Source organism: Strix aluco, chromosome 1 (genome assembly GCF_031877795.1).
Source record: "Strix aluco isolate bStrAlu1 chromosome 1, bStrAlu1.hap1, whole genome shotgun sequence".
Classification (NCBI taxonomy): Eukaryota; Metazoa; Chordata; class Aves; order Strigiformes; family Strigidae; genus Strix; species Strix aluco.
The window spans coordinates 143,196,544-143,222,031 of NC_133931.1; the positions used below are offsets into that span (position 1 = coordinate 143,196,544).

Consider the following 25,488-nt stretch of genomic DNA (forward strand, 5'->3'; position numbering starts at 1 on the left):
ATTTAACTGTATCACTCACAGGCCCTCATCAGGCCAAGACCTTGCTCTGCTGGGTGCCGTACAAACAAAGAAAAAACCCGCTTCTCTAAAGGACTTAACAGTGTAAGCCAAGAGACAACAGATGGCTGCAGACACACATATGGGGAGGACATGGAAACAATATGGCTGTATTAGTCAGTCTTACAGACATGGCTTCAGCTTGTTAGCAACCAAACTGTTGTCAATGGAAAGGTGGAATTTTTAGGAGAGTTTTCACAAGGCATTTGCTTTGAGAAAATTTGTTTAGAGAAAGTTTCTTCTACGTAGAAGGGAGTACGAAATGATTAGATGCAACTTCACCAAGCGTATCAGAATCAGGGATGGAATATATATTATCACTTTTACATTGAGAATTTTGCTACTTGTGAAGTGTTTGCACAAATTGAAATAATTTCAGATAGTAATAAATTACCCTGGGAGACAAAAAGAAGTTCAGATACTGCCTTCGGGTATTAATTCCTGCAGAAGTAGAGGTTACTGATTTCCTGTGCTGAACCATTACCTGCTGGTATTTCTGTGCCCCTGTGATAGCTGAGGTATCCCCGTGCTCAGTGTATTTCCAAATATACCTTACTCATGTCTTGTGTTCTTCACATCTTCACAACTTCCAGTTTTTTAATTATTTTGATTATATTGTCATCACTGGTAAACATTTTAAGCACAGTATTTTCAGATAAATCTTTCAAACATATATTTTGTTCCTGTGGACTGGATGCACAGTGAACTTGAGACATGTTTTCATTTTATACCACTTTAACTCCTGCTCACATTTTTGTTTTACACCTTTTTAACTCAGACTGCTTGAACAATCCCAGGATGAGATAGCTTAAATAGGAACATCTTTCTTTCCTTTTTTCTTTTCTTTTATTTAAACACTCTCTTAATTTCACTGTGTAGTGCTAGTAGGCATAGTTGCTTAGAGTAGCAAATAGGACTTTATACTTGCTCAAAGTTACATACTTATTTCAGTGCTTTCCTAGAGCAGAACCCTTAAAGCACAAACAAGTTCTCTGTCAGGTTAATAAAGGAAATGGTGGTGTAGTTATCCACCTTAAAGAAGGACAAAACCTATGGAAGCATACTTTTATTTTTTTTCTCTTTTCTCCTCCTGCCTTATCATTACTTGACCTGTTGCTTTCCAACACAGAAATTCTGCTCTCTGGGAGTACTGTATGTCTCAAAATACATCAGGGGACATCAGAGTAAGCACAAATGAATTAGGTAGAAAGTAATCCTAGAAGGCTAGGTTCAAAATGCAGTGCTGTTGAAGTTAAAACACTTCAGCACACAATGCATCCTCTTCTGCTCAAACAAGTAAATTCAGAAAAATAATTACCTATTTTAAAACCTGAGACAGAACTGCCACTGCGTAATCTTTAGTGAATATATGTCTGTGACAACCCTCTGAAAGGGATGGGGGATTGTGACTGAGAAAAGTAAGAAAATAAAATGAAGGTTGAAAGAAAGGTCAACAAAATATCCATTGTAACTCCTAGGAGCCAAGCTATGTATTGGTTATATACCAACACGGAAAAAAAAAAAAAAAAAAATATTTGGTTCAGAGGGCTCTGATTGAAAACAAGTATCAAAAACAAGAAAGGAATTTTATAATACAGATAAAAATGTTCAACTAGGATGAGACCAAGACAAATTTGCCAATAAATTAAAATGCTAGAAGGCATTCACCTGCAAAGGCACATATTTTTGTGCAGTAGTACAATCCTGACTTCCTCTCTGTGCTTTCAGTAACAACACAGAAAGGGATGGCATTGCACAATGCTTTCCCAAGCTATGCACATGTAAACAGAACCAACAGATTATTGGTAAAGGATTAAATGAATAAATAAAAATTTCAGTCTTTCTGTACTAAAGCCAGCAAAACTGAAACGGTTGCAACTCTGATTCAGAATAGCCAATGACCCAGGAACTCTCTCTTCCAACACTCAAATTTCTAACATTAGCATTGTTCAAGGAGACCCACACTTTTTAAATGCAAGAAAAATTATGTTTTCCTTACTCTTTTTAAATTTGAAAATGGGGGAAATATTTATATATGTGTATTTTAATGTGTTATGTATCTGTAGCTTTTCTGAAATATAAGAAATAAGAATTTGTAGTCAGCTACTTCTCTTCTTCCAAACTAGAATAACTCTGTTCCTCTTCCTTGCCCTCTAGTTTTATGAGGACAGTAAGGTAAAAGATATTTATTTATAATCAATATTTATCTATAATCTCCACTAAGAAGATCAGTGACTTTGAGGCAAAATATCTGTTTCATGGTGTTGATGTATAATTATCTATTTGATTTATTGTCTCTTAAAACAAAGCTAAAAATATTTACATATAGTGACATTTAGAAGAAAGTGAAAGATGGAGCCTCAGAGCATCTCCCTAGACCCCTGACAGATCCATTTCATTTCAATTAAAATCCTGAAAATAGCTGAAACTGTGGCTCACAGCTCCTAAGCACTAGGCCCTGCTGTTGAATTTCCATCTTAAACAGTTCAAAGTCAATTTGCCAGTGTCATGCTGTTGGACTCGGCTTAGTTTGCCACATCCTACCTTGCCTGGAGATGTTAGTGGCAAAGGACCACAGGCTTGGACATTTTCCAAAGCAGCTCCCGCTGTCGAGCCTATTACTGGAACAGCCTCCAGGTGCACCAGCCTCACTGTCGCAGAGCTAGAAACCAGCAACTGTGCTACTGGAGCATGAGCAGGACTTGTTTTCATCTAACCTGGGTATATTTTCCTCTTACAGATAGTCCACTTCTATGCTCAGATCATCTCTCCTTAGCAGGAAGATGGAGAAGGATAAACATGAATAATGGAGAAAGCTCTTGCCTAGAGACAAAGAAAGTAGGGATGGAAAGAAACCTCTTTTGCAAGCAGACACAAGACATGCGAGACTTATCTACCTGCTGCCTGCACAAGTCCACCTGTTGGCACTACACTATGGGACTGCTGAGAGACAGTCTAAAAACTAAAACCATAAAAAGCTGGAAGACCTATGGAAAGCAAAAAAATTGCACGTAACTGATTGTGGATGGGTAGGCACTGAACAACTGAGAAAACTGGTAGTATTTCACTTGGTAAGGGAATAGATAAGAACAGAAAGAGCTGTAGGGTAATAGCAATTATCCCTTTGAACAGAAATGCTGATAAGAGGTTTCTCTCAGTGCTGCTGTTGACATTGTTGACTTAATCATATTGGAATATTTCTTCATAAATAATAAAACTGAGATATTAATTTAGATGGTATGACTGTATTTTGGAAATAGCTATAAATAAACACATAGGCGAATGAGAATCCCATTTCCTCCGTTATGTTTCAGTATCACATCTGACGGGCTTTCTGCCCATCTGGTACACACATTGCTGGCCTTTAAGACTGCATAAGCCCACTGTGGCAAATGTAAGATAAATGTAAGCAGGGGAAAAAGTCCCACTGATTTATGATTTTTGAGCCCTCTGAAATAACGCGGTAAGTATTCTTGAATGCATATGGATATGGATATGGAATGATTAATATATAGCTATTCAGGAATGAATAAAGTTCATGCTCCATGCTGCAGTTTTATACAACTAAAGTATGTGGTTGAATTTTATTGAAATGGTTGATTAGTTGTGATATACTTACATAATTATGTTTCTTAATTTTGCTGCCTGAATAAGCATTTTGATATACACACAGTTCAACATACACACAGTCCTTTATGAAGGACTCTCAAAGTATACCCTTTGCTAAACTCATACTCAGTTAAATTTTTTTTAAGTATCAGTTGCAAAATAGTTTCACTAAATCCTTCTCTGTTCAGGCTGGATGTATTTGACCTTTGATATGATTCCTAACATGACTGAGGATGCAGACCAGAGCAGGATCTTTTATTTAGGGCTTTTAGAAACTCTGATTACATTGTTGAGAGTTTAAAGAGGGTGAAACTTAAGTATAGTGATTATGAAGGGACTGTAAATATACAGCATTTATACTACATTGTTAAAAGAACAGAAGGACAAGTTTTGTTGTTCTTATAGGGAATGATTTGATTTAACCAAACACAGAAAAAAATAAGAATCAAGCTATTAAACACATACTTACAATTTATTTCAGTGGGAAAAAAAATCTCTCAAACATAGAAACCCTTCCCACTCAAAAGAAAATCCAGCTAAAACAATAGCCTGATTTAGAGCGATGTTTCTCATCCATGTCCATGTTTTTGTTGAGAGTTCAGTGCAGGTCTCTCAGCTCTTCACAGAAATGGACAGTAATTTTGTGGTGTTATCTTAAAAGAGCAGGATGAAGGGATGAGATTTCCACTGAAAAGGAAAAAATGGCAGCTCAAACCACTAATATAGATCCTTGGATATATTTTCCTTTGCCACTGGGATGCTGAAACATTAACTTCATGATGGAAAGAGGTTGTACAGAGCAAGTCCTGTACCTGCTGCTGGTAACATGATTGCTGTGGAGTGAAGGATTACACTTCGTGGCTCCTAAGTCACTTTGATTCTTTTGTAAACATTGCTGATAGTCTCATTCGTTCATGATTTTGGTATTTTTAAAATTCTCCATGACAGTTTTAAAGGGCTGCCCAATAATTTAAAGTTCTTACTGCCTTCTTTCAAATGATATCATTCTAATTTGCTTCTGAGCAGAAGTTACTGGCAAGTATAACTCAGCTGCATGTATCTGAATCTCTTGCACCAGAGAAAGACATTTTTAAAATCTTCCAAATGGCCCCCACAGATCTGTTCTGTATACATGCTTATTGCTCATAATATGACAGAAAAAGCACTGAGCAGCCACTTGGGTTTTTATTCATCTTTTATTCTGAGCAATTAACTTCCTGTTTTTATCACAGTACAGCTTCTTTTCCCTGAAATGAATCACTCCAAAAGAGATAAGGAGCATTAGGATTCAAAGCTGCCACTCATGCATACAGCTGTCGTTTTACTAAATTATATGAAACTTGCAAGTATTTCTAATAAAAAACTGTAAAAGGCAGCTCATTTTCCCTTGTACTGTTTTCAGCTTTCATTTCAGTTACAGCACGCTGTGGGAGCCCGAGGAAGGCAATGGAGAAAAGAATCACACTTCCAAAGTACCTCTGAGGTTTTTTTCTACAAACTCTGTTCATATGACCTGGGAGCATCTCAGATTTAATATTCTTCTAATCTATCCCTAAAATTAGACAAGCACTGAAGTACTAAATAAATCGCATTTTTCAGGTGTGTGAATTGGCCTATCACATCAGAATAAGGAAGACAAATGTCCTCCAGTATTATCTGCAGTTAAACGTTAAGGCACTGGAGTTCATTAAACTTAATGGCACTGAGAATAATCATCATGTCTTTAACTTTAGGCCTAACAAATCTAACATACTGATCAAGGAATTGGCTGTTGTACACAGATGCTAACTTATTTTGGGCAAATTTTATGATGCTGAACTAAAAAAAGACATTTCATCATAGCATTTGTATTTCCAAATAAATGTTTGGCATTGGTAAGTATGGACTGACAAGTATTTTGCTTAAATTAAAACCTTTTAAAGAGGTTTTAAAAATAATAGTCAGGGAAAAGATATATGGAAATAAAAAAAAAGTCTCCAAGATGTGTACCATGCACAAGAGGCATGCTCTTCTTCAAAGGAATTTTGCATGCTTAATTTTTTTTATGTGTTTGTCTATTATTCATTTTATTATCTCTTTGATTTTTGTATACCACTCCTACTTGAGCAAAACTGTCAAGTTTGTATGCTTATGCTTAAAATTAGGTTCCTAAATCAGTAGAGCAGATGCCTATTTAATTGAAAATAATGGCATACATTAATTTTCTAACCTGTAGGGGTATTCATAACTAACTTCAAATCAGTCAGACTAGCTATGTAAATCACAGACAGTAACAGTTGTTTATACCTGCTTGTGGGGACAATAGCATATGTTGTCAAACTTGATTTAATTAAAAAGTCTGTGCAATCAAAACCAGCATGATGCATAACACTTTTGTTCAGGATTTCTTTGCTAAGAAATGAGGAATTTGATTGACCATGTCTGTAAAGAAAATAAACTGTTCCAGATTTTCCTTAGAAATGTTTCCTTCTTGGGAATCTTTTAACTAACACATTTTCCAAATGGATAATTTAAGTTTTCTTAACTTGAAACCTTTTATGTAGACACAGTTTCTCCAAATCAAAACTTTCTTTTCAGTCAAAACCATCTTCATTCCATGTTTTTTTTTTTTATGAAAGTTTTTAAAATGCTTATATTGTTCAACTCAAAGTTCCCTCCTCTCTGGCACATCTCTATGGTTGAAAGCAATTTACAGAATATTCTGCCAGAAACTGAGACCAGCCAACCATATTTGCCAGAATCAACGTCTACACAGCTTTGCTATTTGCCAAAAAGAGGAGTAGAGTGTCCTTAATGGTTGCTGGAGATGTAAATGAAACATGATGAGAAATAAATGGACCACAAATGCACCCAATTTCCCAACTCTGCTGAAAAGGCAGTAGGCAGGCTATGAGAGGAAATTTTCTAGGACTTTATTCCAGCAAGACTGACCCAGCCAGAGGACAACAGGCACTGGAGTGCTTTATATATGAAAAGTTCCTGTTCTTGTTTATGGGAAGACAGCTCCAGAAACTGCAACCTAAGTTATTCCTGTCAGAAAGCCACAAACTATATAAAGGGGTAGGAAACCATCTCACTGCTGAGCACAAACCAGACTTTCAAGCACATTTGGTGGGCCTCACGTTAACATACAGCTGAGTGCCACTTGACAGTAACATGAAAAACTTCAGGCTGCCATGGGTTGCCAAAACATGATCTGATATTGTGCATTCAGCCCTGAGGCTGCAGATTCACTTCCTTAACTAAATAAAACAGGGGACATCTGTTACTGACAACAGCAGTAAAAAAGTCATTCCATTGATCTCTGCAATTGAGAGGGAAAAAAGATCTAGAAGACTAAATATAATGCAAATGTCACTACCTCAAGAAGTCCTTAATATGAGAAATGGACACATCCTATTCCTGGAAGCAATGAATCAAGTTAAGTATCAATTTTGATCACAACTCTCCCGGAGGAAGTCTACCTGGTTGGACCAGCTTTAGGAAAGAAAGAATTTAGACAAGTCACATTTCAGTTTATCCTGTCACAGAATCCCAGAACGGCTGAGGTTGGAAGGCACCTCTGGAGGTCATCTTGTCCAAACCCCTGCTCAAGCAGGGACACCTAGAGCAGGCTACCCAGGACTGCATCCAGACGGCTTTGGAGTATCTCCAAGGATGGAGACTCCACAACCTCCCTGGGCAACCTGTGCCAGTGGTCAGTCACTCTCACAGTGAAAAACTGTTTTCTGATGTTCAGACAGAGCCTCCTGTGTTTCAGTTTGTGCCCATTGCTCTGGGTCCTGTCACTGGGCACCACTGAAAAGACGCTGTCTCTGTCCTCTTTGCACCCTCCCTTCAGATACTTATATGCTTTGATAACAGCCCCCTGAGCCTTCTCTTTTCCAGGCTGCAGAGTCCCAGCTCTCTCAGCCTCTCCTCATAGGAGAGATGCCACAGTCCCTTCACCACCTTTGTGGCCCTTTGCTGGACTCTCTCTGGTATGTCCATGTCTCTCTTGTACTGGGGAGTCCAGAACTGGACACAGTACTCCAGGTGTGACCTGCAGTGATGACATTCCTGTTCATTCCATGACAATGTTACAGTAATGTCCTCTGGTCTGTGAAAATCATTCTTTTAAACTCCATGTTGAAGGACATTTTTATGTATGTATTCCATTTCCACTTTGCTTTCATTAATTAGAAGTACAAAGATGATGGGGAAATGGATTCTTTTGCATCCGTTACACCAAGAATAACTGATTTTAAAATGACCTTTTCATAAAGTGATTGATGCATGGCCATGTTCCAACAAAGGTAATTTCCCCAATACTTAACAAGATAATCCGTATAATTATTAGAGTAAAAATGTAAACCAGTTCAGTTTTATAAATAAAACAAAGATGTGAATCCATTATGTTTTCAAGCCTTTTTTTGCCTCCAGAAAACAGCTGTATATGAAGCAACTGTAAGACTGGAGAATTCTGATGCAACTATTTTGGGACCTCAGGATGAACTCTTTGGGGTTTTCTTCTTTACATGGAAAATGAGGTATCACAAAATTTACAGGAAAACAAAAACCAAACATTGTCTTGAGCAATAGGGAACAGATTTAAACAAACCTTTTCCTCTTGGAGCTGCTACAAATTCCTTTTTCCTATATTAAAGGTCAGTCAAAAAGTGAACATAAGGAAATAGATTTTGGTAGCCTAAAAGCTTTTCTGGCTGTTTAACCATAAAAAGCTACAATAGAAATTACATATCACAGTTCAAAGAATTCTTTTGAAAATTTATGCTCTGCTTAGTTTATCACGATTACCAATCTACTGAAAATTATCATAAGGATATAAATCTCTTCCAATGAATACTACTTTGTTCAAAATCCTTGAAAAAACACTAATAAAATATCACAAATTTGGGAAATGATTTACCTGAAATCATGTTAATCATTAGTGGAGTCTAATTGAGTATGAATATTAGAATGGCAAATTCTGTTACGTCTCCTATTAGAGAGCTAAGGAGGCATTATTCTTAAACTCAACTAGTGCAAAAATCCCAAGTTCTGGCCTGGACAAAAGTTGCAAACAAAAGCTGGATTTAGATCTTGTCAAACCACATAAAAAGAAAAGTTCAATATTCGTCTATTTATTTTTCTTCAACTCATGAGGACAAGCAGAGAGATATTGAGTTGTTGTTTTAACTTTAAATTCAATTCAATATGTCTTAAATGGACACAAACCAAAATTATAGCTTCTTGTTGACTAACCACAAAACACAGCTTTTCCTTAGACAACATTAAAGCATGTGGAACAAGAATTAAACCCTCTCTTTCAGTGAACAAAAACTGAACAAACTTGCACAAAGTTGTGCATTTCATTAGAACATTTTAAATATTAAATTGAAAATATGATGTGACTATTAATAAAGATTCTGCTATTTAAAGACAAAAATGCGCTGAGATGTTCAGATTAAATTTTTGCATAATATTTAGCTCGGAACACCTGATGAACGCTGTAACATAAAAATATTGCTATTACAATTCCTATTTATTGAAATAAATAGGATTATCTGAGCATACATTTGCAAAAATTGAATGGAGAAAACCACTATGCCTTCACCTTATAAAAAATATAACTTTTTCCATCTACTACATAACTGGTTTCTAATCAGCAGAAAGACAATGGGAAACATGTCTAAAAAATAAACAGTAATCCTCTTGCTCCATGGCATATGAGGTTTATCAAAGTAGTGCTCCTAAAATATCGCTGACTGGATGAGAATTTCTTTGGAACACACCCATGATAAATCAGAGCCGATTTTCTTGGATGAGAACAATCTGTTCAAATAATAGTTTCTTGTGGCCAAATGGAAGGTCAGACCTGTGCAAGAAATAGAACTGTGACTACAGACTACAGATGCTACAGACACTGGGAAACCTCTGATGTATTAAGGAATTTCAGGGACAACAGATGGACATGTTTGGATCTGCTGAGCATTTGTGCTTCCCACCGAACTGTTTATTAACTTCAGGACTACAGTGAAAGTCTTAACAAAGCAAATAAACTTGCAGGACTTCTCTCCTCTTTCTCAGAGGCAACAGGCGCTTTCACAGTTTCACTTCAGGTAGGATTACAGGATGGAAGCCATAATGGAGATGTTACTCAACAGAAACAGTTGAAATAGTTTATTTCTGCTTTTGCTATTAATGTGTGCTTAGGGAAACATTTCCAAGTACAAGTGCTTAATGAATGGGAGAAATTATTGCCTCTAACAAGTAATGCAGTGTGACATTAAAGTAGCTTAAAAAGTAAAGAACCCACCGATTCTTTTCTGCTCATAGTTTTGCTTTGAGAACGGGAGCGGGAGATTGTACTGAAAAAGGAATCCTTTTTTGATGCAGACAAAGGTGGAGATCCTGTAAATTCACGTCCTCCAGGCAAGCTCTCTATGCTTGGAGATGAACTGATGTTTTTTGAACTTTGGCCTGTAAAGCAAGTATAAAGTAACAAAAGAATTAATCAACAGGCAGTTTCTTTTCCCTGTAAATACTTCCTTGTCTTAATGGACATTCACTGAGATTCACAGAGAACTCAACACAGAATGAAATGTTGAAGTGTGTCAGCATGCACTGTGAGATTGAAGGACTATTCTGCCACACACGGAACTTAATTTTTGTGAGAGAGAAAAATACAAAATTTTAGTGCATATATAGATATATACACAAACACACACTATCTAGTGTATATATACTAAACTCTCTCTCTCTCTCTCTCTCTCTTCCTCTCTCTCTCTAAATACCATCCTAGTATATATACACTATTATATCCACAGACTGAGGACCTTCTCTTCCCTGTGCAGCACAATGAGCAAAAGTACCACCTCATAGTAAAAAGAAAGAAATCTGATGTCATCAACACTGCAAAGGAAATCCTTTTTCTCTCAATAAATAAACTATAAAACTTGGCAAAGGAAGCTGAGAACAAGAATGTCAGATTTCAAGAATGGGTTGGCCACTGAACATCTAGATGACAACATCTAGACTTACAACAGGAAGAATTAAGTTTAGGAAAGAATGAAAGTTCTCATGCTTCAAATTTTAAGGCCATCTCCACCTAACAGACATTTTAATGAAGTCTACTCAATAGTTAGTTATTGTAATTTCATGCAGCTTTTCAAAAGAATCTAGTGTTGTCCACTGTCATGGTGAAGATATCCGGGTAGATGCCTGGGCTGTTTCACCATGACACTGCATGTAGTCAGGCTGTCTTTGATAAGGACCATTTCTTTCAGTTGAGGCCGACAGAGTGTTTTGAAAGATTTAACTTAAGATTTTATTTTGATTAGCTCCAGGAAAAAAAGAAAAAGACTAGTATGTCGGTTTTCATTAACTTTCATTAAGAAAATGTTACATTAGGACAGATGCTAGTTTTAAAAATACTTTCTATTATGTGTATGAGGAAGTTGATCCAGTGACCCAATGCAATTCTAGAATTTTCCATTCTGCAAAAAAAGTAGAATAGCACATAAATCTAAAGCTCTAGAATTTCCTTGTTTTGTTGGCTATTCTGATGAGTCTGTTTATATGTTTTCCTTTTTTCCTTTCCTTTGTTTTTAGTGTGCTTTTCATGCTACTATCTATTGCATCAAGAATGATTCTCTGAAACTAAATCATTCAGATGTCATAGGTGCAGCTTCATGTCCTTTGGAAGGGTGTGATCGAATCTGAAACCACCTCCTTCGCAGATGCCAGTGGTTCATCCTTCTTTGCTCTGAGCTGCTCCTACCCCCTGTGCCAGTTTTACTCTCAGATATGCCACATATTATTGCACAGACCTTACAATGTATTTAGTGTTTTGTCATTGTGGATGCACTACCAATTCTGAAAATACAAAACTAACTCCTTTTCCAGAATGGGTTAGTCTCCCCTTCATTATGCACTGTGGTCTTCCCTCATGATACAGGTTTCTAGAGAAATAAAAGAAAACTGAAAGACAAAGAAATCAAAGAAAATAGAGGCAGAAAATGCTGCAGAAAACACGGAAGAAATTTAGATTTAGATACAAAAGGAAACCAGCTCTGCTGAGATCAAACATTTTAAAGAAAAGGAAACAACTAGCAAAACCTACTCATACAGAAACATCTTAACTTAATTCAGTCATTTAAGATCTAGAACAGTAACTGTCCTCAAAGTGGTGCCTAAGTCAGTGGTGCCGTGCTTGGCCACCTGCCAGGTGGAGACAAAGTCCGAGCCAAGTTCTCCACAGTGTTTGTCCTACGCAGCATATATTGCACAGCTGCAGCCACATGAAACCAGCAATTCACATTTTCTTAAGGGAATAAATACAGATCTATTTAAAATGTCCTCTTAGCAAGAAGATTGTTAAATGCAAAGAGATTGAACTGGCAAATAGAACGTCAGATGTGACAAAACAGACTAAAAAAGGATAAAACCCAAGAAAGGATCTGGGTTTAATATTCTCAACATTTTCTGGAAGAAAACTGGCATATAAACTGCTTCCCACCTTCTCCTTCAAACTGCCGTATTTTGCTCATCTCTCCCATGACCCTCCTACATTTTATGTCCTCATGTGGACCTTCCTCTGTCTCCTCCTCTTCTTCAGACCCATCCACATTGCCTCTTCTGCAACTTCCTTATTTCAACTTTTTCCTTTATATATTCTTTCCTTCCCACCAACTTCATCCAACTGCATGTTTCTGTTTCTTCACAGCCCTCCTCTAGTCACTTACCACCTACCACTTAGTCTGAACAGCTTCCTTAAAGTGCAGGAGATGGAGGCTGTGGATCTCACTTAACTTTTGCCTTCACATTTTATAGAGAAATGGGTTATGCATTAATCAGAACATAAATCTCCAATTCTGTAAATAATTCTAGAGGTGGAAAAGGAGAGAACACCGCATGGCAAATAAACAGCAGAAATAATTCAGTCACAAGGAAGTTCTTAGAAGATTTCTAATTTTAGGATGAAATCATGTCACTTGGCAACACCATTATCCTTACAGTTGCCTTTATGTAAGAAGGAGACTTTTTATGCATTTTATAGTGGCAATTTACAATGGAAGTGTGGTCTTACAGTAGGTAAAACTTAAAAATAGCTTTGAAACAGATGAAATTATGTATTTTAGCCAATAAAGCATTTATAAAAGAAATTCACACAGGTAAGCCAGAGCAGCCAATATAAATGCTAAACATAAATAAATAAATAAATAAATCTATTTGGTGGCGAGAGTAAAGTACAATGAAAAAAATATTTTTTATTTTGGTCTGACTTTATATAAATCAAATATAGGCTCTTCCCCATTCTAGTAGTAAGAAGATCTCTTCCACATAGGATCAAAGTTAAAAAAAAAAAACAAACAAAAAGTTAAACAATGAGCAATGTATGTTTTTCCCATACTTTTTCATTGTATGGCTTGTGCTTAACCCACTTCACCTGCAAATAAGCAGATTATATGGTAAAATTTCATAGATAACACTGAGAGAGGGAAACTATATTTAAAAATATAGTTGAGAAATCCAAACACATGAAATAATAGAGCTTTGTAAAATGATGGAAAAATGATTTGTAGGGATGTTTTTCCTATATTCTGTCTTTCAGCTCTAAGAAAAAAAGTCCAAAATATAATAGGAAATTGAAAAGACAGAGAACTCTCCTTATAACCACCGCTTTGCTTACTGAACAGCTACACTTCAAAAGAGGGATCACAGCTTAGAGGAGTGGAATATGCAACTACCTGCATAACCAAACAAGAGAAGAAATATGTATAGCTGAGATTTTGTGGACAGAACACTACAACTGTCCTAAAAGGGAATTTGTTCAAATAACCGCAACAGCTTTGACTAATTGCTTTCTTATGGACTATAAAATATAACGAAGATGAAAAATAAAAGCAATACAAGATGTAACGAAACTAAGATCGAGATGCAGTAAAACAAAAGTGATAAAAATACTATTTCTGTATGTTTTATGTCCATACATAGAAGCGAGCTCAGGATGCACCTAATCCTTCTGCATGAGTAAGAAAATCTGAGAAAATTATCATCAGGAAGCACTAAATTTTTATTTGGACTCCAACCCTGTGAACAGCATGGTGACATGGATTATTTGGGGATGTGATTAAGAATTAAGCAAGACAGAAAGACTAGCACTTATGAATAACTGCAGTGTGTTGCAAGTCATAAAACAGAGTTCTTGGATTGTAATAGGCTTTTCCAATTTCCAGAGGAGTCATCATTTTTACAACTGTAAATAGGAAAGCTGAAATACAAATCACACCAATCATACATGTTTTCCCTAATGTAACAAGAAAGCCACCTATCATTTTCTCAACACAGAAGTTTAGTGGAGCTGATGCAAGAACATTTAACTGAAGTAACCATGATGCTTTTGAAGTCTTTCAGATGTATTATGTATGCACCGATTTCTGAGGCATTAACAACCCTCATGTAACTTTGGAAATAACACTGTAGCACCGATGCAGACTTCAGGACCTTGGGAGGATTACACAAAATGCTATTTGTATCTTCTCTGTTGTGTGTCTTACTGATTCCACATCTTTCTTAATAAGCAGTGTGGTATGTTCTCCTCACTCAATAGTTTAACAAGAGGGTTATTCGAAAGTTTCTAATTTTGGATTATTCCTCAGAAAAAAAAAAGAGAAAAATAAAAAAGAACAGATCTCTTACCCTCCCTGTAGAATCAAAATGTATGAAGTGATGCAACAAACTACAGTTAATAACTAACCACACTCATCTCCTTCTTCTTTAGCAGCTTAATCGTCAATCTGAGAACATTACTGAATCAAAACTAATTTTTCTCTGCTCATTCTATCAATCTCAGATAAATACATTATGCCTCCTTAAAAGAGGATTAGAGAAATTTAATCTCTGACTAAGCATATACCAGAAGGTCCTAAAGCCTATATGAAACAGGCTGAAGAAGCTCCAAACATGGAAATCAAATAAATGCTTATGAGGCACACAGAACAAATAGCTAAGGATCCCTGATGTAAGCAGTAGTCAGAACACATTACCGTGTAGGATGTCTCAAAAATATATGTATTCACACTAAAACGCATAAATAGTTCACGGTAACGATGCACAGGATTTCATGCACTAAAAATACATGCAATTCTGAGGCAAACAGGAGCAGCGTTAGCTCCACGTGCTGGCTTCTAACTGGCTCACTACTTGCCTGTTGCTAACGATACTGGGGCTGACCCCAGGGTCACAAATGCTCTGCCTCAAAATCGTTTGGAAAATACACAGATGAGGTAGTGGGAAAAGGGGCCAAACTGTTGGTATTGCTGGCAGGGCAGAGGGTGGAGACATGCAGTGTCTTGAAAAGAAGGAGGAAAGTTTAAATGTAATGTGATCAATAATAAAGACTTGTAATAAATTAAAAGACGATGACAAGAGGAGTGAAGACAATGAAAGAAAAGCAAGCTTCAGGTCTTACTAAGTTAAATTATAGGGCAGATAACCATGAACTTTAGGGGTCTCTACCAAAGTATATGAAAAGTCAGAGGAAGACACATAAAAGGCCTACAAAATTAATGGCTCATTCTGTTTGGCCCCTACACAAGAAAAGAATAGCTTTCATAGTTGTAAGGAGAGCAAGGACAAAGATACCGAGAAGAACAGAAGCAAGGCATGATATATAATTCAGAACCATTTAGATCTGCTCATCTATTACTCTGTATTGGCTGTAGTCAGGATGTGGAGTATTAAAATATGCAAAAAGAATGACATGAGTTTTATAAAACTTTTCAGATGTATTAGTTTCCCTTTTTCTCCTACACTTAAATTGGAACAAAGGCTTCTAGCACTTCTAAAATTTATTCAAACCGTCTCATCACACCAATCTGTATGCTTATTATTTCAGGCCAAGGCAGGTAAGCTCCTCTCTAGTCAGGTGCATTAAAGTAGATGTTTAGCTCAAAATGTCTGCCTCAAATACAACAGCGGGAAAGTAAAGCAACTAAAAGAGCCACTGACGGTCGAATTGCCCCACATGACACAGAGTGAAATGGACTACGAAGTACAAGGCAAATACACATTTTTAACGAAGACAGATGCGGGCGTACAGCGAATGTGACTGAAGGGCCACACACAGCACAGTCAGGGAGCGATGAAGCGGAGCCGCTTTTTTCTCTCTACACAACAGTGCCACTCGGCGGATGGACAATGGCGGTGGATGGAGATACCACGCATGGGAAAACCCGCGGGGGAGGCTGTGCAGGCCCTGCTGCAGGCAGGGAAAGGCCCGCTGCCCCCGCGGGAGGGGAGCCGTACCTGGGAGGGCAGGGGGATGCTGCGTGGGGCCCGGCAGCCCCGCATCGCCGCCCGCACCTGCCTCACCTGGGGAACAAACAACAGCGTTAGAAGGTTGCCCCAGAAATGCAGTTCGCTGAAGTAAAGAGCGGCAACTTCGGGGTTTTCAGCTGGAGGACCCTGCTTCGAACACAAACGACATGGTAAGAGAGCGGTGTAAGAGCAGGCAAAAAGAAACGGGCAGTTTTAGTAATCAGGGCATCATATGCTGTATTCAGATGTGCAAAAAGCCGTGTTTTTCAGAGACTGATTTGTATCAAAATCTGAACTAAAACAAACTATCAAAACCATTTTGTTTCTGGTACTTTACACTGACAGTGCCATTCTGCTAGTCTGGGAGCATCATATTCTTACTGTCAGTAAAATTTCATAATTGCCTAAGAATATGTATATTTATATGTTTTTTAAAAAGGAAAAATAAAAGCATTTGTTAATCAGTGTTTCATCCCTTTCATTTTTATTCAGTTCTGCTCTCAGTAAGGACAACTTCTTTTTCCTTCTGAAAAAGCATACTCATTTTCTAGACACAGTTCATAAATAATTCTAAATATGGAGATATTTTCTTTAGGGCATATTCGGTAACTGTGGAAATTCTGTTCGTGTTACAACAAATACCGCAGAAGTATCAACTCATAAAAACAAACAGCAGTCTGGAAACTCTTTAAAATAGCTGATCACAGTTTGGCACAACTTCATCTTGACTGGTCCTCTAACATGTCCTTGTGATAAAGAACCACTCAAATCAAAAGCCTTTTGGGTTTCAGGGTGAAAGGATATAGAAGGAAAACTATCTGGCACTATCAGAAAAGAAGTGAAAGAGAAATGCTTTTTTTCTGGCAACACACTGCCGTTTGGTAATCAAAGAGTAACCAGTTTCTGAACACTCAAGAATCCAGTGGAACACAAAAGACAAAAATTCTGCTTTTTTTGCATATTTTTTTCATTATCAGTATTTTTGTCTTTCAAGACAATGAACTCAACTGACAATTCAATGAACTTGGAATTACAGGGTTGCAATTATATATATATATATATTTAATATTAGTCTGCTGTTTTTCCGTTTACATTATCTAAATTATATACTTTTTTTCTTAAAGAAATTCAGCAAGCACCAAAACTTCGGCATGAGAAATAATTACTATCGATTATGTAAACCAAACATCCCTCATCTAGAGTACAGCACAAGCTACCCCTGGAGGTGGCAGCACGAATGACACCTGTCACTGCTGCTGGTTTGGGAGTGTCTTGTCTGAACAGAGCTGTTAAAGCTGGGATAGGATTATTTTGCCAGTCCTGAAAGATATTTTGTTACAAAGGACTTCTTCACACTCAATAAAAAAGTAGATTAGTCAATTAATGTAATCTCTTCAAATTTATAACCCTCTACATATTAATTTAAATTAATTTAATTTAAAGTATCAGCACTACTTGAGCATTCAAAACCTGAAAGAACTAATACAATATGAGAAAAATGGATATTTCTTTTATGATTTGATGCCTGTCAAATTTACACTTCAGTCTGTTATACTGTCCAACTGAGCATCTGTGACTGGTAGATCAACTGGAAGTGCAAATGTCTGTCAATTTAAATCCTAAATCTGTGCCTCTGCCTACCTCAGCTAAATAACCAGGCTCCAGGAGGTTGAGGAAAGCTGAAAACACAGTGAAGAACAGGAACATAAGACAATTAGTGACAGCTACTCAGTAACTGGGAGCCTTAGTTACAAACCACACTGAATAGATGCTCAAAAGCTAGAGAAGAATCCAGAGTTTGAAAAAAGCCAGTGCAGAAGGTAAAAAGGCATATAAAAAGTTCAGCACAAACAGGAGTGGAATAAGAGCTTCTCAGGGTATGGTTATCTTCTAAATCCTAAATCCTAATGCCTGTGATAGAAGTACTCACAACTTCTCAGAGCTGTGGGGAGTGCCCTTGTTCACTGGAGATGCTGTACATCACCTTCCTGAGGTGGTGATACTGTCATTCTGCACAGAACTGAACAGATTTATTCTCACTTTTAAGGTGTGATGGAGATGGTGCTAAGTTGTTTACAAAGGTATCTGCGTCATGCTTCAAAAGGGTCTTTTTAATCTGTCTCTGCCACAGCATCACTGCAAACAGGGAATTTGTTTTGCTAAGCTATTCCTACATTTAAACTTAATTCAGAAAGAATTCACTGGGCAGCCTCTAAGAGACTATATTTCTATTGCTTATTGGGCTTCTCTTTAAAAATATAGGTTACAGCACTTGTAAATGTAGCTAGCTGCTGTCATTCACAACATCTATCCAACTCCAGGAAATATACTGGTAACTGTACACGCCTGGAACAACCATGGCACTAATGTGTAAAACAAAACTCACTGTCACCTCAATCGATTAAAAAAAAGCATATTTACATTTTGTTGACTTTCAATTACTTCTGCAAGTGTTGTACCAAATATGGACAAACACAATAGGGTGAGAGAAAGTTGCAAGTACTGAAGCGCTGCGTTAGGTTTTGTTACCTCTTACCATGAAAATTCTTTGTGCCCTACGTCAAAAATTTGCATAATTTCTCGATAACTTTACCAAATCTCCATATTCCTTTTGATATAGAAATACGTGCACAGTTTGTACATGACAATGACCAAACATATCCACAATTTTTTATTCTGATTCTTGTATGGAAAGCGTCAAGTGTATTTCTGGATGATGCAACATGTTAGTTGGCACATACAAGTGTAAACAGGGTCATCCTTGACCAGCTAGATCAAGATTAAGCTACAATTGATTCCACCTATGGAAGTTGCTTCAAATTCTGCATTTTTTTCATATTAAGTAGGGAAAAGAAAATAACCATCTGAGGACCACTTTTCAACCCAAAAAGTAAAAAACCAGGCATGTGACAAGGGAACTACAGAAAACTTTTTTAAAAACAGCAAACAAAAGAGCGTGTTCAAAATTGTGAACATGATTTCGTTTCACACCTAATTTTACTTCCACTGATGTGAGCAGGATTTGCACCAAGGATTCAAACAGGACTATACATGGCAATAGTAACTATAAATCAAATGAGCAGAGAAATCACTGTGTTCCAGCTTCACATTCGCACAGTATCAGTGACTGTAAAACCCTTGCTGGAGCAATTTCTGGGATTGTTCTAGGATTCTGAGAGAAGCTGCGCATCTGGATTTTGCCAAGCAGCGTTAGTCGCCCTTCCAAAAGGGTCCGCATCTCTCTGCTTCAAGACAACGGTTATGCCTCTGAATTATGCTCCCTCAGTGTCTGCTGGGGATGCGATGCATCGTGAAAGGACTAACTTTGCACCTTATGGGTCAGGTCACCAACTTCAGCTACAGTGTTACTTCCCTTCTATTACACTTTCAAATCTGGTAAAAAATATGATGCAATACTACATAATGGTTCAAGGCAACCACCACCAGTCCTCAAACTTAAAACCATTACCTAGGATGAGTTGCTAGAAGCAGCAGATACCGTATCACTCTACATACTCCTTGCAAAGAACATACCGCCATAGGCTGTTTGAAGATGAAAAGCGGTAACACACCTTGAGCCTGGCAGAGTATAGGAAACAACTACCCAAGCTGAGCTGGTGACTTTGTTGTTTGAATAAACTGTCCTTGAGAAACGTAAAAACAAGGCTCAAGAAAAAGTAGTATTTACTAACCAGAGAAAGTGCAGAGGGCCGTCACAAATTATTAAAAGGCAAATACATGTTACTGTTCCAGTAACTGCTCAAATAAGCTCCACACATTCTAAAAGGAATAAGATTTTGTTTATTCAGAATTACTCTGTAATTGATCTAACTTCCTTCACTCATATTTAGCTAATATTGTTATGCATAGGATTTGTGCCAATAACCTAAAAAAAACTATATGAACTTAGTCTTGCAATTAAAAATATGTTGCATTTAAGACTGAAAAATTAATTGGCTAATGTTTATGGTAACAATGTAGTTTGTTGGTATGTCTGATGTAATTTGTAGTTAATATTTTTTTAAAGGTTCAAAACTTGCTATAGTTTTTGTACATTCTCAAGATAACATCTGATTCCGTATTACATTGCAAACATGCCGTTGTACTTAGCACAAATGTACTGCTTAACAAAATTCTGTTTTTTTCTGTTTCCTCCGAATATGTACCCATCGATATAAAAACAACAAAAGGACTTTCTTCAGTCCTTAAGACGTATGACAAAGCTTCCCTCTGCCACGGCACTGCCACATGTTTCACCTTTACCTTTCCCCAGCTGAACTGGCATGCTTTCAGACTTCATCATTCTCTGCTGCTGTGCCTGGTGGTGATGCTGGTGGTGGTGGTGCTGGGGTGCTTCCACTGCACTTCTGATGGGCATTGCAGGGGGAGGAAAGCTGCTCCCGCTGGCAGGAGCACCCACAGTCCCGCCTGAAGCCATAGCTGGAGCAATGAGCTTTCGGCCAAAATTCAGTAAGCTGTTGGAGACTTTGTTAATATTCAGTGGAGCAGCCTTAGCACTGGCGCTGAAAAAAGAAGAGTAGAAATCATCACATCCTTGCCCATGGTTTGGACAGGCACAGCAATGCATGCATTGTTCCCCAAAAATAGGGGAAAAAAATCCAAGATTTGAACATTACAAAGAGGGTGTTTTACTACAGTAGCACTAGAATGCACACAGGAACCACAGAGACTGCGCATGGTGCGAGTTTTTCCCAACCAGTAGTGGACAAAGTGTTTTGGTCCTTTCTTCCCGAAAAATGCAGATTAACCCCAAATAAAGCAAGTTTGTACCAATTTTCTTAATTTGCCTTTTTAAATGAACAAAATGAGAGAGTGACAAAAAAGCAGTACAAGTTCTAAAGCATCAAAAAATTTGTAAAACTTACTTTTTGCACTTCTTATTCAAAGACTGCTTTAATATTTACTTCTGCTAGATTAAATTATTTTAAATGTTTAAAATAACTCAAACATTTCTTTCAACAAGCAAAACTAACACTAGTCTGTATTTTTAGGTTGGCAGAACTAGATGTGCCTTGCTCTAACTTCAGCTTCTGCCCAGCCCAGCCATTTCAAGCCAAGCACTTTTTAATGGGAATTCTAAAGTGATTTTGGCTGAAGAATGGCTTCAGGATATAAGACATATACTGGATCATGATCCTTATCATTGTTACTTTTTATTTTTAGCTACGTGGCTATTTAATTCACTTCAGTTATATGCAACATTAAAAATGAGAAAACTGTCGAACCATTTAATCTCTCTAAAATAAAGAGGCAAAGCAGCTTCTAATTCCCAGTAGAAGTGTTCACATAACCCAGGGATCAGCAAAGCCATTCCTGTGTGCTCATGCAATATTTTCCTGTTTTATAAAATTAATGCTTGAAATACCCTTCACAGAAATATATCACTGTCGCAGAGACCTTTCCACTCCTCAGGTTTTATTTTACTGATCTGTACTTCAGTGATATAAATAGCTTCTTTAAAAAAATTGAAGAGTAATGTAATTAAAAACAATACAGTCGTTGCACTGGGGAAAAAATAGTTTTGCAATGTTTTGGGGAAGTTTAACTAAAAATAAACTCCAAATGAATTATTATGGGTGACTTGTAACTTGTGCAGGCACCTGGAAAAGTAATTTTGATTTTGCTTTTCATATCATTTCCCTATTTGTCTCCAGATATGTTTTTTTTAGAATATACAATATAAATGCGTGTACACATATAGAACATATCCAGAAAGTAACAACAGCTGAGTTGTTTAGACTCAGAATAGATACAGTTAAAATGAGAGACAGCAGAAGGAAGTATGTGAGCCTGCACACTCACAAGATACAGCCCCAGGCTGTATTGGGGCCCTTCTGCCATATCCTGGTGATGAAGAAAGACAGCACGTAGCATTTTTTAGGGAGAACAGCAGCGCAGAGACTGGGACAAAGTACTGCTTCCCAATTTATGGAAGCTGGAAAGGAATGATTGCTGAATAACAATTACAGAATGTTTCTGTGTCTCCCCATTTTATTGACTGCTGATGATGTTACAGAAGGTCTTTTGTAACCACCTGAGAATGACTGACAAAGTCACTACAAAGAGAGCATCTTCAGAACTATAAAATACTCTTGCAGGAGCCCCAAATGGTTTCAAAAGCAAACCAAATAGGTCCCAATGACTTTAAAGAAGAGGACATTGTAAAAAGTTTATTACTATTCAATTTTACTCTGCTACTACCTATCAGATTCAGTTATTAATCAGTTCCACAAGGTACTGCAGAGACACTTAAGGAAAAAAAAAGGGATTTTTTCTATTCCATCACATATATGTCGCAGCACAAGACTCAGCACAGGGCCTTTTGTTTAATGTCTTCTCCATTCCAGAAAGAAAATGAAGACTGTAGCTTTGAAGGTGGAAGATGAAATGCCAAATGCTGGTTTAGCAGATATCGATCACTTATCAACAGTTTGCAATGAATCTAACTACGCCACTGGTTTTGGGGGTCATACCAGTAATAACTTGCTTGAGATTTAGAATCCAAACTTTGGCATATTTGGTGTATTTTTTCCCCTCAGTCTACTGAAACTAATCACCAAGATTGGGGTGGTATATATAACTCACCTGAAAAATCACCTTAGAAAGAAGATAATGGCTTGCAGATTGAGTCCTAGGTTTGTGTTGTCTCTAGGTCTACAGCCTTGACAATCAGTAAAAAACCCCGTGACTTTGCACAAAAAATTATATTTACTAGAAGTAAATCTTTTTTTCTGACAGGCTACCTGGTCAACAAAGCCACTGGATGCTTTGAGCTAACTGCATCATTGGAATCTTGATGGTCCACAGATGCAGGAGACAAAGCTTATACATAAGATTGTGTATTTGTGTCCACCTGCTTGTTTCTTTCTTGCTTTTTTTCAGCTATATTTTGCTTAATAAAAAGTAACAGTTTTCCTTCTACACTCTTTAATTTGCTGCTTTGACATATATGTAAACCAGGAGAAATTAGTTTACTTGCATTTGTCAGATGGTCAGAAAGACACTTTGAGAAACTTCAATTTACAGGAACAATAAACACAAAAAATCTCTAAGTTGTTATGTCCGAAATATGATTTTAGAAAACACTTTCAACAATAACGTGCAGTAATGTTTTATAATTATTTGAGGACTAGAAAGGATAGTTATTGCAGCTCCTAATACCTATGTGTGATTTAGCTCTGCTATGAACTGACACTGCTCAGAACACATATATGAAAAATAAATAATGATGTTATCTAAATTTCTTTTCAAGAGGTTGTCTTAATAAAAGTATTCTGAAGTAAAATTTATTGTGTAATTTCTCTGAATCACAGCTTTAGAAAATGAACAATAGCGAGGTGCTAGGTCTCTGGAGGAGGTACCTTAAAACTGAGCTGAAGTTCAGGAAAATAAGAACAATGTATCTATTTCTTACCATTTAAATGTCTGATATATTAATGCAAAGGATGATTACAGCCATTAAACATGTATCAATGTCTACATTTTAGCCATCTAAATGTACCAGACATGCACAACAATTACAAGAAAAATGCTAATTGATTATGTTGTGGAGTTATCAACAGATGCATTTAAAAGCAGGGTATCAGTTTAAAAATATGAGTATCAAGGAGACGTGAATTCCATCTATGAAGCAAACAATTTTGTTTCATCACAATAAGCATCATTGACCTTGAATGTGAATGGTATATTTTTAAACTAGCAGTAGGAAGATGATTCAATCTCTGCAGTTTTCTGCTAAGATGAAAATGTTTTGTTTTAAGCAAGCCTTATTCAAAGGCATTTCTCTCTTCAGTAAGTAGCCATTATGAGAGATGAGAGACAAATATATGAATACGATGGATTAAAAAGTTTTATATGTGATAAAGTAAGCAATATATATTAGAGAGTTGCCAAGATATTTTAAATATATCACTGAGCCTGTGGAATTAAAGATGAAAAAGACCTGGTAGCTGATCTAATCCATCTCCCTGTTCACTGCAGAAACATTTCCTAATGTTACGTCTTCCAGTTCTCTCTTTAGTCCAATCTTAAATAGATTTATCACATTTGACCTACTTTAAATGTTCCTCTGTTGAGATAAATTTATCCTAGTTATTCCTCTATCTGAACTATTCTAAACAATTTCTCCTCTCCTTTGGTGTGTATACTCTATCTATGTGTGCAATGAATTTATATTCCTACATAGATTTAATGGACATTTGTTTCCTTACAATTTAGGTTTCCAACAGGTGTCATTCTTGTTTGGGCTTTATGATTTATTTATTTTTTCAACAACTTTGAAATGTTTCTTTTGGAATTTTCAAATCACTTATTTTTCAAGTTTAGGCAGCTCTTGAGACCATTTTTTAAAAGAATAAATAAGCAAAAACATTAAGAAATTGCAATAGAATGCAGTAATTTTTGACACCCTTCCCTGACTTTAAAGCCTTGTTTAAAAAAAAAAAGATGCTTTTGCAGTCACTCTACTCAGTTTTAATTTCTGCTCCTTTCTGCATTTTTAAGAGCTTTTGAATCTACTCCATTTTAATTTTAGCTTTCAGTGTAACTGATTTAAACAGAATTTGACAGCGGTGCAAAGGTCTAAAAGCCAGCAAGTTCCTATGAATCAGCAGGCACAGCATATGGCTGGGGCCACGTGCAATCCAAGAAACTGCCTGTGACAGTATAAATTGAAGCAAGGCATTGTGTCTTGCACTGGCTTGCCCCACAGCCACCACTCATGTTGTGGCCTCCCAGTTGGGGCACGGACACCTCTACACCAGAAAAAACGGCCTTGACAAGGAATTTAAGCAGTATTGACACAAACCATTTCTAAAACAAGGGAGGAATGCTGCAAAAAGGTTAAGTAAAAATGACTTCACACTGGATTTATAGTAATTCAATTTAACTTACACAGCTTCTGGTAGGTGGATACTCCAGATTGTGATTAGATGCGTTATCAGAAGTAGTTCAGCTACAGAACTCACACTGGCAATATTTTACCCCCTGCTTTGTGTACGAATGTCCTTAGCCTTAAAAAGATGCCAGCAAGATGACTGCAACACTATCTGTAAAACTTTCTTTTTTCATGTAATAATAGGCAAGGTGAAGATTCAAAATAAATGTCATGAAACAACCATATGTGTTTCTAATACTGCTTCTGTAATTCCTGTTTGGGATAAAAGTGGCTTCTGAAACATTTTGTTTATGTAAGGTGTTAGTTCAGTGAACATATATATGCAGAAATAGCTTACCGGGTTTTGTTCATCAAGTCTGCTCCACGTGCTTTGTAATAATCTAAATTTTGTTGGAATTGGTGAGTCACTGGTCTTGGATTTCTCTAAAAAAAAAAAAAAATTAAAAAAAATTAAAAAAGAATACCTTATTGGAATTTTCTGAGAGATTTAAAGCAGAAGCAAGAAGTATGCTCATTAATGAAGATTAGAAATTTAAAAATCAAAAGAGCAATTTCTTTTCCCAGGATCTTGGTTTCTCAAGGCAGTAATGCCAATTGCATAA

General features: G+C 36.9%; 1 protein-coding gene across 7 annotated transcripts in view; it reads right to left on the reverse strand.

Moving 5' to 3' along the window:
• Positions 1–25,488, reverse strand: part of TBC1D5 (TBC1 domain family member 5) — a 328,963-nt gene that overhangs the window by 36,987 nt on the left and 266,488 nt on the right. For 6 of the 7 annotated variants that reach the window (XM_074838561.1, XM_074838552.1, XM_074838516.1 and 3 more), the window contains 4 exons: positions 25,224–25,309; positions 20,233–20,492; positions 15,958–16,023; positions 9,965–10,128 (listed from right to left, as the gene is read on the reverse strand). In XM_074838561.1, coding sequence (XP_074694662.1) covers positions 9,965–10,128; positions 15,958–16,023; positions 20,233–20,492; positions 25,224–25,309 — 576 coding nt within the window. The remainder of the gene's footprint in view (positions 1–9,964; positions 10,129–15,957; positions 16,024–20,232; positions 20,493–25,223; positions 25,310–25,488) is intronic. The other variant, XM_074838572.1, reaches the window with a different exon arrangement.